The following is a 12558-nucleotide window of genomic DNA, read 5'->3' on the forward strand; positions in this document are numbered from 1 at the left end:
GGTAGGTACACTAATCTCCATGCTGACTGCACTGTAACAACGTGGGAACGGGGGGTAGGGTGGGGTGGAGTGGCGAAGAGTCTGGTTTAAGACTATCTTTTGGGTCTAAACAGCCTCTTACCAACTTCCCTTGATGACAGTTGAGCTCAAACCCACTTACCTCTCCTGTCAGGAGGAGTCAGGGTACATGAAGCTCAACTCTTTTGATGGTTTGGTACCATTATTTGTATAACTTTTCTATTTAAAAAAAATCATATTTTATTGTTTCTTCCACTCATTTTTTATTCTCTAGTTCCTAGTCTAGTGTTTTGAGGCTCCTCTTCAAATCCTAATAACTTTTTGTGGGGACGGGGAGTATATGAGTCTATAATGATTCTAGACAGAGAACCCTTAAGATAAAATGGAGGAAAAATGTCCTTTATACATAATTAGATATGCTCAGAGGGTACAGATTAAGAAGTAAATGCAATGGAGCAAAAGTGGTATCGTAACAGGAAATATTTAATTTTCCAATCTCCACTTTCCATTTTTATAAACTGAAAGAAAAAAATTTAATATATTACAAAATATCTGTACATAGACAAGATACACCCAATGGGGGTCAAAAACAAGAGAGAGAAAGGAATACAGTGTCAGGAACCTAAATCAGGGAGAATGAAGTGGCAACTGACACTTTTCTGATGCAGCATTCTCTCTCAAAACCTGCTGGTAACCATTTTAGCACGGTAACTATATATGCATATTATATATACACACACACACATACAAGTGGTTGGGTGATGTCTATGGCATAAATTAACAGAAGTTTTACTTGCAAATTTGTGCTAACTGCCCTGCTTTAAACATATAGATTTGATGTTGCTTTCAAATACTATTGTTCTTATGGACAGCTGAAGAAAAAAACTAAGGAAACTGGGTCAAGTATACTTGTTTTCAAAACCACAAAAATGATCACGGTCAAACCAGTTTTGCCTCCCACTCATGAACAGAATCAGATTTCTCATCTGTTCAAAATAATGTATTTAATAGACTTAATATCTCTCATTGTACAATAATCAAACCAAAAACAAAACCACTTTTGAATGGAATTAATTGGGTTTGTAATTTTAAAATGGTCAAGCTGAAATTCTGCCAAACCTTTACTTCCATCATGTTTATAGATAACATAACTGAAAAATTAACAAATACCTTTTCTTCCTCCGTACAGATTTCAGGATATTTAAATAAGTTTTTTTCCTCTGCTTTTAGAAATAGTCAAAATTACCAAACTTTTTTTTTCATTTTAAAAGTTAAGACTCCCAAAATGGGGGTGGGGTGAGATGAGATCATACATACACATACACTCACACATACACTCACCCCCTTCCCTAGTAGGGATGAGGGAATGGAGGCTTAAGTATATTATTTAGGATATTTGGCATAATTAAAAATAAGAGGTGGGAGGGGGAGGAAAAAACATTATTGATGACTGCTGATAACCAAAATACAATGAAAATATATAGAGAATTTTATTCATATTTGATGGGAAACCAACTTTTTTCACTGAATAGATACTTCTGATAGTATCCCAGGCTCAAGTTCTTTAATAAAAAACAGGGAGTGGGGCCCAATAATTCAAATTCAAATATTCTAAAATACAAAGGCCCATGTCTGAGGACTAAGAAGTCAACAGACAGGAGGTTCAGATGAACTTTAATGCAATTTACCAACAGCATGTCAGTAAGCCTAGTAAATCTAACTGGACACATTGGTATAAAAAGCCATCAATGCCAAAATGGCTAGAAGGTTCTCTTTCTAATCAGTGTTTGGCCCTGGAGGCATGGCCAGATAAAAAAACCAGAGAATAATAAAGAAATACACACACCATTATCTACCTATTTCATTAACAGTCTTCAAGTAAGTATCTGAAGAGGATTCTTCTTTCATTTCTTTAAAGTTCTGTTTTTTAAGTAATGCACCTTTCTCTTATAAGTAGATTTTATTTTTAAAAGAACTTGGCATTGAAACATGAAACTTGAGTTTTGAAAACTATCCTTCAAGATACTGAAGCATGTTTGCTTTTTCTTTGTAAAAAGGGGCTAACCTGTTTCCTAAAGGTCTAAGTCTGTGCAGATAAATTATATGACATGTATCTGTTTTTAAAACACTCTATATGCTGGTACTCACACAGAAATAGAAGCCAGAATGAGAAGCCTCCCAAATTATCCCACCCTGACAGCCTTTCCCTTTTTCATTTCCTGTTTATGATAAGGCAAAGTTCTTGCCAGGAAGCACAATTTAACCCCTTTTACCAAATCAAATCCAAATATCTTTGGAGGAAAATCCCTAAAAGAACTGGCAGAATACACATGCTGGGACATGAATATGTCAATACTGTTCTTCCTCACAGTATGCTGTTTTAAAATTATTTTTTTTAAAAAGGTCAGGTATTGATATATCTTCAGAAAAATACCCACCCTAAACTAGGTTACATTTCCATGTATCTTCAGGATTTGTTTTTCTCTTTGACAATATCACAATGCTCCGTTTGAAAGGTTTTTGTTTTTTTTTTGACATAAAAATATACGTGTAAACAATAATATGCTAAATGCTATTATTAGCCCTCTAGATATGGAGGCATCATCTCTAACCACAGCTCAGCAGCAATGTCCAAGCTGTCCACATTTACAAATCAACTTCCCCATCAGAACATGGTTTAAAAAACAAAACATTTTAGAATTGAAGAGTTACAGAGAACAATGTAGGAGTTTGAATTTCCTTTCCTTTATTTCAAAAAAAAATAAAGAATTATCCCAGGTTCTTGGGCATCTCAACTATTAATTTTTTCCAAACAAATGCCTCAAAGAGAGAGAAAGAGAGAGAGCAAGAGTGGGTGAGCAAAAGAGAAAAAAAGAAAGAGAGAGAGAGAGACGGAGGGAGAGGCAGAGAGAGCAAAGTGGGGGAGGGAGAGGGAGAACACGTGCACATATGGGCAGAAAGGGAAAGAGATTGGGTAAAATCTACCTACTTGCCCAAGAATGCCACTTTCTATAACCTGCTTTATGTGCAGGGAAAAGGGCCTATCTTTTGTAAAAGTGGAGTAAACTTTAAGGATGAGTAATTTATTTGGAAAAAAAGTATGTTCAAGATGCTCAACGGGCAAAAAGTGTTCACCTAAAAGCAAAATGTGAGATGGTGGAGAGGAAGGAAACATTTATTTAAATCAGCCAGGCCACTGTTTCCCTTATAGCAAAAGCCTAACAGCAGCTCAAATTTTGTGAACACTATTCTCTTTAAAGGAAAAAAAACCAAAACACCTAAATTAAAATTCAAAAGAAAGAAACCACACAGAACCCCCAACCCAAAAACTTTAAAAACCAAAGAGCCTCTCCTGAGCCATCTCAAAACTGAAACTGTTCTTTCTCTCTTCTGATCAATAAGTGCAGGCAATGAACTAATAAAACATTTACTTTTTAATGTAATCAACCTCTCCATATTCTCTACTTGTATCTACTAAGGTAGAGTTGAAGTAAATGTTCTGGCTATAGCCCATCCAGGGGGACTGGTGCCAACATCATTATTTCGTAAGTCGCCTGCTAGTAGCAAGTGAGCAAGGAATACAACGGACAGCTTTACAGTAGCCAAATGCAGATTACCTCGCTCTGGCAAATGATTTCATTAAAGATTCAGAGAACTGGATGGAAGGATGGAAAGGGAAGGAATCTTTCAGGACACTGAAGTCTCTGGGTTAGTAAGGAACTCCTCTCCCTCTTCCCCCTCTTGGTGGGACTCTTGTAGGCCCCCGATAGAGTTTTCCATAAGCAGAAGACTGAGTTGGGCCCCCCCAGTGAAGGCCTGCTCCTGAGCTGCTGGCCCCAGTGGTTCCTGGCCCCAGCTCCCCATAGTTTTGCAATTTGGTCTCTGCATGTACCACAGAATTGCTGCTTCCCTCAGCCTTTAGGAATGGTTGCCCGACCACCGGGTGTAATGCTAAGGGGACCCTGGTAAAACGGAGGTCCTGGTCCCCTGGAAACTGCACTGACCCTGTGCCCTGGTAACTGCTGGACTCCCCAAGGTGGCTCACAGAGCCTGAGAAGGTCCTGTTCTTCACCAGGGTCTGGACCAAGGATTCTGTCAAGGCTGGACCAGAGTTTCGTTCATCAGTGTCAATGGCACTGAACCCTGTTTCAGGCCCATCAGTGTTTCCATAAGTCCTGTTTGGATGGGGTTGGGTGGAGAATTCCATTGGTCTCAAGGCCTGGTGCTCATGTGGCAGGTGGCCAGGAGGCTCTGCTTCAGGCTGGGATAAAAGTTGCAGCAAGGCGGCTGTCACGGCTGGGTTCAGCTCCTGGGGGGCGCTGGAAAGATCGCCTTCAACCAGAGGGGGTGGAGGTGGCGGCGGTGGAGGTCCGGGGGGCTCAGGGGGCCTCTTCTCTGGTGGAAGAATGTGAGGAGGACATGCTGTGGAAGGGTTACTTCTTTTAAACACCATCTTAAAAAGCACATGTGATTATAAACACAAACACACACACTGCGCAACATAAACAAATATCAGTATAAGTAACCAGATATATAAAGAATAAAATCTTGGGATCAGGAAATTGTAATTATAAATAAATCAGGTGACTAAAAGTAAAACAGTTGCTTTCTGGATCTAATAGCTAGTGTAAAAATATCATAGGTTTCAAATGATTATCCTGATTTTTGTCTGAGAAATTTCCTCCATTTCCTTCCTTTAAAGAACTGTTCTAATATGCAGGCTGTTGGCAGCCTCCCTGCCCCTTTTTGCTGTTAGATGGAAACATTAAAACAAAGCAGAAGGAAGGAAGATGAGAGGGAACAATATACATGCTGTGGTCACATTTCTAGGACATAATCTTGGTGTACAACAGAGACCTTGTGTGGACTTGCTAACACATTTTACAGAATGTTTCACGACACAGATTAACCTGAAATAAAACTTAATATACAGGAGAGATAAAGTAAAAACTTTTCATTACTGTCATGTAGAAAAATATACTTGCTTCTCCAAACTTTAGCGACCTCTCCCCAAAATGATATTCTGAAAGTATTTTAATTACCATATTATCATTCAGCTTCCTATGTTACAGTAATTTTAAAGATTAAACTAATTTCCATCATAACTTTCTATTTTGTTTTCCTACCTCCTGCATTTTTTCCATGCTATGAAAAAAAAAATAAAAATCACCATAGCAATGTCATGCAGAATGAGCTGTTGATAAACATCTGTTTATCTTGGAGATAGTGACCAGAACTGAGTAATTAAAAGGGTATTGAATTTACACTATACTCTTTTGTCTTTCTTGAACCACTTCCCCAGACTTTCTTTCTTCCACTGCTGCCTAAATGTGCTTAAGCATAATAAACATTGTCTGATAATGAACTCCTGCCAAGTCAGGAGAGGAGAGATATAAAATGGTATGAGTTTGAGGACACACAAAACCATGGAGACAGAAGTATGGTCAGAACAATGCCTTTAGAAAATTGAGAGTCATCCTGCTGAAGAAAAAAATTTCATGTTTTGGGATACCTTCCAAATGACCAATTTTTCTTTTCCCTATGGAAGCTTATTTAAAATATATATATATATATATATGCGTGTGTGTGTTATTCTTCCATTATTTAAGCTGCGATGTAAAGTCATTACTCAAAACAAGCCAAAAACAGTTTTTAGTTATAATTAGATATTTTTGTAGCATATTTATCTTAATTATATTTTGCAAAGACAATCAGTAAATAAGTTTGTATTCCCTTAGCATGCAGATGAAAGCACTCTGAAAACACTACAAAATTGTAAGGTTGTACAGTATAAAAGATGAGGTCAGGTGCTACAAGTAACATCCAAGTAGGGTGACCAACCGTCCCAATTTGTCTGGGACTGAGAGGGTTTTCCAGGTTGTCAACATTTAGCTTTAAAACTGGGACAGATCAGGAATCAACTGGTGACCCTATGTATAGTACCCACCCAAGTTTTTTGTTGACTGATTACCTGGTTGACAGGGTGGCAGGGAAAAATGAATTTAAGGACAAAAAATTAGCCATGGAAAATTTTGAACATGGAGAGTAGACATGCTGAAAAAGGAGGGCTAACTGGTAGAAGTAGTGACAGATTTCAGAGCCCTTTGCTTTCAACACTCTCTATATAAGGACATCATAGTACCAGTTATTTTTAAAAGTATTTCTGGACTACACATAAAATGTAACACAAGGTTTTTTAATATCGAGGTCAAATAACTTAAAAATGTGTAACTGTAAAAGTGAGATAATCTAAACTTACATTCTTCCAGCTATGCCATTTTTTAATTCAAACTTTGACTTTCATGTAAATAGCCTAATTATGTTTCAAAAGAACTAACTCTTGAGTTCAAATTCCTTCACATATATAAAATAAAACTTTGATTCCAAAGTAGCAAAGGCTGGGCATGGTAGCTCATGCCTGTAATCCCAGCACTTTGGGAGAATGAGGTGGGCCGAGATCAGCCTGGCCAACATGGTGAAACCCTATCTCCACTAAAAATATAAAAAAGTCAGGCGGTGGCACACGCCTGTAATCCCAGATACTTGGGAGGCTGAGGCAGGAGAATCACTTGAACCTGAGAGGTAGAGGTTATGGTGAACTGAAATCATGCAATTGCATTCCAGCCTCGGTGACAGAGCGAGACTCCACCTCAAAAAAAAAAAAAAAAAAAAGCTATTAAAGTAAGGCTAATAAAACTTCTTAAATGAATTAAAAATAAAATATGAATTACAAATCATACTGTTATGATTTAAAGTATCGATGCTGTCGCTCCTTAAAAGTACAGGGCTTTTGGCCAGGCGTGGTAGCTCACATCTGTAATCCCAGCAGTTTGGGCAGCCAAGGCAGGTGGATCACCTGAGGTCAGGAGTTCAAAATTAACCTGGCCAACATGGCGAAACCCTGTCTCTACTAAGAATACAAAAATTAGCCAGGTGTGGTGGTGAATGCCTATAATGCCAGCTACTTTGGAGGCTGTGGCAGAATTGCTTGAATCCAGGAGGCAGAGGTTGCAGTGAGTCGAGATCGCGACATTGCACTCCAGCCTGGGCGACAGAGCAAGACTCTGTCTCAAAAACAAACACACACACACCAGCCTGGCTAACATGGTGAAGTCCCATCTCTACTAAAAATACATAATTAGCTGGGTGTGGAGGTGTGCATCTGTAATCCTAGCTATTAAGGAGGCTGAGGCAGGAGAATCGATTGAACCTAGGAGGCGGAGGTTGCAGTGAGTCGAGATCACACCATTACACTCCATGCTCTCCAGCCTGGCCAAGAGTGAGACTTCATCTCAAAAAAACAAAAAAACAAAAACCCACATACACATTTCATTTTACTCATTAGATTTCAATTATCATCCTTCCCAATAAGTACAGAATAGCAAAACAGGAGTCAAATTGATACGCTATCACCTTCTCTGGCTTATAAAGTCTGCCCTCTGGTGGAAGTGCTACTTAACAGTGAAATGGCCAAATAGAGACAGCAGGAGAGAAACAAGTGAGCCACTGTAGAGGCACCAGTTGAATAATCCAGGGGGTGACTGCAATAGTTAGTTATGGCATTTTTACACTTTCCTCTGAAAAGTAAATCCAACAACTTCTGGCCATAGGCCAAGCCTTAAAGCATATACTTTCTGCACCATTTCATAAGAAATGAGAATGTAGGACCCTAAAGTTGAAGATTAGTATACCTCTTCAGCCCTTGAGCCTCTTCTTATTCCCCAATTCATGGGGTCTTCATGGACAGTGAGAATTTCCAAGGAGTTAAAAACACTTTTAGAGATTTTGCAAATAGACTGTGAATCAGAATTAAGGAATTTAAATTGCTTTTCCCTCTAATAAATTGCATGGTATGGTCATGTGAGACTAAAGTATAACTTATCCCCATTTTTCTTTTATTTTTTTTTTCCTTTATAATATATTCACTTCCTGATCTGGGGTACATTCAATTGCTTCTATCAGAAACAGATTTAAATGAATTGTTCTTATACATTATTATTTTCAGGAAAAGAAATGTATAGTGTTAATTATCTACTTAGAAATATTCCCAAATTATTCATCAGGAAATTAACAATGATATTTTATTAGGGTTTTCTTGATTCTATCTTCCAGGAAAGACTGGTATTCAGCATCCACTCCACTAGAAGTCAAGAAGTATAGGCTGATAATGGATTGTTTGGAAGTCAGATTTCCAAGTGCTAGGACTAGTTTGCCACCACACACAGTGGTTCAAGATGCATCACTAGCTATAGTTGTGGTTTTCTTGGTTAGAACACAGGGACTTTACTTACCTATCTCCTGGGAAGTAGAAAAACAATCAGTATAGGAAAAGTGCTTTGGGAAGCTTTTAAACTTAAAAGAAGCAAAGCAAGAAATACATCACTTGGTGCTATGTTCTCCTGTAGACTAGGTTACAGAATAACTGAAACCAAGGCCACTGATGTGGAGGAAAAAAAAATTAAGAAATCTTTAAGAGGATCAACAGCACCTGAGCTCAATGAGATTCATGACCGGTCTGTTTACCTGCTGCCTCCTCCTGTGGCATTGTGGGAGTTCTTCGGGGCCCCTGTGGCCCACTGTTCTTGTCACTGTTGTTTTCCTCCAGGCTGCCTGCTGGCTCTTGGGTTTTCACCAGCTGACTCAAGAGAACTGCCAAAATATTCTGCATGTCAGCTGGTGTGCTTGAAGCTTCAGGGGTCGTCTGTTCTGCTGAAGGCAGGACCACTGGGACAGAGGGTGCTTCCTTCAAAGACTCCTCTGGGGCCATGGGCTCTGAGTCCTGCTGCTGGGAAGTAGCTTCCGTCAGGGCACTGATGGATTGGTTCAGGGCTTCCAGCTGCTGCTGCATCTCTGGATTGGAATGGATGTTAAGCAGCTGTGCCATTTGGGGGATGCTCAGGTCGGTTTGGCTCTGCAGCAGGTTTAATAACACTGCCAGTTCACTTTGATTCAGCTGTTGTGTGATGTCACCAAGGCCTGTGGAAAGATGGTGAAGCCAATATAAGACGATGAGACAGGCCAAAGGCCCTTTGCCTTCTTCAACTGGCAACGGCAACTTATAATATCCAAAAAATGAAGTTTCATTTTAAATGTCTCATTTTTCATACCTCAAAATGTCATGAGTTTGTTATTCTTTATGCTTTCACTTTAAAAATACAGGCAATAATAACTAAAACATCTCTGCCTTGCGCATAAAAGTGACTTCATGGCCAGGTGTGGTGGCTCACGCCTGTAATCTCAGCATTTTGGGAGGCTGAGGCAGGCGGATCACCTGAGGTTAGGAGTTCAAGACCAGCCTGGCCAACATGGTGAAACCCTGTCTTTTGAAAAAAAAAAACAACAAAAAACAAAACTGACTTCATTTTGCCTGCATTCTTCAAGGTCAGTGATTTTTAACCCTTACTGTACATCAGAATTACTAGGAGAGATTTTACAATCTCTCCTATTCAGATGCCTCAGGACCCATCCCTAGAGATATGGCAATTGTACAGGCATATCTATATTTAAAGCTTCCTGGATGATTCTAATGTACAGCCAGTGTTGAGAACCATTGCTCTAAGTAAAGAGGGAAGGGAGAGTGAACCAGAAAAGGAGAATCTTTTGTTCTGAAAAACTGGTCATAACACAGGAGAACTACTTTGTTATACTAGTTCAATATGAAATAGTTTCAGATACATTTAGATCAAAATAACAGTCTATAAATCTAATAACATTTAGCAACTGCAATTTAAAATGATTAGATTCTATGAAGTTTTTATCAAATCTAACATAAGCAAGACTCCAAATTATGTGTTAGAAAGTCATAGGTATACTAACCTTAAATTAAATTTGGCTTACCTAATTCACTGATTTATGTCACAAATCTAATTGAGATACAGTGTTCCATACATACTTCAGGAAAGGAAAATGATCTATTGTAGAATTTCTGGAACATATGTACAAAACTTGGCTTATCTCCTTTTCCCTATAATGAGGACATTAAGCCCTTTCCTAATAGTTCACTGGACAAAAACTAAAAAACAGACACACAGGCTTCCTGCACTTGACCTTCCAGACCTGCCAAATATGCTTAATAATAGCACAAAGACCCCATTCCAGCACTGACCTATTGCATCCCCTGCCCCAGGCTCCACCTTGCCAGGAGCAGGCTGAGGTGGTGCTGGGCTGCTATTCTTCACAGGCTCAGCACTTGTCCCTGAGGTAGTTTCTTTTCGAGAAGTTTTGGATGGAGGTGGCTCTTCCACAACAACACCGCTCTGTCGCTGACGTCGCCGTTTCTTACTCCACAACTCATGGCAATCCTGCCAGTGGGGGAGGCTGGAAAAAGACAAAGCAAAGGGGAAATATGTATGGGAATGCAACAGTGAATGAATGGAGGAGGAAAGAATTAAAATAGGAAGGCAATGACTGTGGAAAATGTCAAGAATAAGAAAAACAAAAATAACCAGAAAAGTTAGTAAGTAGGTAACAACAGTGTAAAAGAAATCATGGCAGACGGTAATCTGAGGAAATAGAAGTACAAAAGTCCAAGAAATTTATACAGTGAGAAAGGAGATGAATCTTGTTAATACTAGGTACAGATCAGCTATATAAATTCCCATATAAATACTATCTTTCCTTGGCAAAACAAGAATACAGAACTGTATTGGTCAAGTTTCAGTAGGGAATAAAGAGGAGGACAGAGATAGCTGGCTTGTTAATGTCCACAGAAGATCTGGAAAGGCAGTGAGTTAAATCCTGGAACCATATATCATGATCCAAACATCTCTGTGCAAAATCAACTTATGTGTAATTTGGTTTGTGAGGACTAAAGACGAGTTATTTCCCCTTTCTGCCCACCGAATGTCAATGACTGGGTATCAACTTGCTCATCTGTGGAAGTCAGCACTACATATAACTTACTATATTAGACTTTCCCATACAAACAGACCAAGTAGGTCAAATCTTACTATAAAAATCTCTCTATAATAGGAGTTCCCAAATGTCAGTAAAACTCCTATATATTTCAAGTCATATTCAGTGTATCAAAATTCCATTGAAATAAATAAATTTGGCCTAGTGCAGTGGCTCGCACCTGTAATACCAGCACTTTGGGAGGCAGATGGGGGCAGATCATGAGGTCAGGGAGTTCGAGACAAGCCTGGCCAACATGATGAAACCCCAACTCTACTAAAAATACAAAAGCTAGCCAGGCATAGTTGTGTGTGCCTGTAATCCCAGATACTAGGGAGGCTGAGGCAGGAGGATTGATTGAACCAGGGTGGTGGAGGTTGCAGTGAGTTGAGATGTTGCCACTACACTCCAGCCTGAACAACAGAGCAAGACTCCATCTCAAAATTAAATAAAAAATAAATGAATTTAGACATTTCTTTAGAGCAATCAGATTTACAGTTACTACTTACTCATGAACTAAAATCCTATCCGTTTTTTAGACAGGCAGTCTTTCTTAAGGTAAGAAAATGCCCCCCAAAATTTGACATTAAAGCTGTAATACTGTCAGTGATAAATTCAAAGATAAAAGCCTTTTTTTTTTTTTCTTTTTGAGACGGGGTCTTGCTCTGTCACTCAGGCTGGAGTGCAATGATGCCTTCCTGGTTCACTGCAACCTCCGCCTCCTGGGTTCAAGCAATTCTCCTGCCTCAGTCTCCCCAAGTAGCTGGGACTACAATAGGTGCCACCACTCCCGGCTCATTTTTGTATTTTTAGTAGAGACGGGGTTTCACCATGTTGGCCAAGCTGGTCTTGAACTCATGATCTCAGGCGATCCGCCTGCCTCAGCCTCCCAAAGTGCTGGGATTACAGGCGTGAGCCACCGTGCCAGGTCAGATAAAAGACTTTTTATGTGCTAGAATGTGGGATGTGAACCTCTGAAGCTCCAATGCAATACAGGGGCATTCATAAGATTCTAATGAAAGAGAGACACATTGAAAGATCATATTTCTTTTATTCCCTTATTTTATTTATTTTTTTGAGATGGAGTCTCACACTATCGCCCAGACAGGAGTGCACTGGCACAATCTCAGCCCTCTGCAACCTCCACCTTCCGAGTTCAAGCGATTCTCCTTCCTCAGCCTCCTGAATAGCCAGGACTACAAGTGCGTACCACCACACCCATTTATTTTTTTGAATTTTTAGTACAGACAGGGTTTCACCATGTTGACCAGGCTGGTCTCGAGCTCCTGACCTCAGGTGACTCACCTGCCTCAGCCTCCCAAAGTGCTGGGATTACAGGCAGAGCCACCGCACCTGGCCAAAAGATCATTATTTCTTACATCAAAATTCAATAACCTAGCCAGGCGTAGTGGCTCATACCTGTAATCCCAGCATTTGGGAGGCCGAGGCAGGCTAATCACCTGAGGTCAGGAGTTTGAGAAAAGCCTGGCCAACATGGTGAAAACTCGTCTCTACTAAAAATACAAAAATTAGCCAGGTGTGGTGGTGGGTGCCTGTAATCCAGCTACTCAGGTGGCTGAGGCATGAGAATCGCTTGAACCCGGGAGGTGGAGGTTGCAGTGAGCTGAGATCACACCACTGCACTCC

At 39.8% G+C, this 12558-nt stretch overlaps 1 protein-coding gene across 6 annotated transcripts in view; it reads right to left on the reverse strand.

The window, feature by feature from the left end:
* CDK12 (cyclin dependent kinase 12) overlaps positions 1–12558 on the reverse strand; it is a 107326-nt gene that overhangs the window by 31290 nt on the left and 63478 nt on the right. For 3 of the 6 annotated variants that reach the window (XM_032279233.1, XM_032279231.1, XM_032279230.1), the window contains 3 exons: positions 10124–10335; positions 8542–8994; positions 1008–4440 (listed from right to left, as the gene is read on the reverse strand). In XM_032279233.1, coding sequence (XP_032135124.1) covers positions 3728–4440; positions 8542–8994; positions 10124–10335 — 1378 coding nt within the window. In that variant the 3' untranslated portion in view covers positions 1008–3727. Of the gene's footprint in view, positions 1–1007; positions 4441–8541; positions 8995–10123; positions 10336–12558 lie in introns of those variants that run through there. The other 3 variants (XM_032279234.1, XM_032279232.1, XM_032279235.1) reach the window with 3 other exon arrangements.

This window comes from Sapajus apella, unplaced genomic scaffold, assembly GCF_009761245.1.
Source record: "Sapajus apella isolate SASKATOON/1434 unplaced genomic scaffold, GSC_monkey_1.0 scaffold12, whole genome shotgun sequence".
NCBI classification, from domain to species: Eukaryota; Metazoa; Chordata; class Mammalia; order Primates; family Cebidae; genus Sapajus; species Sapajus apella.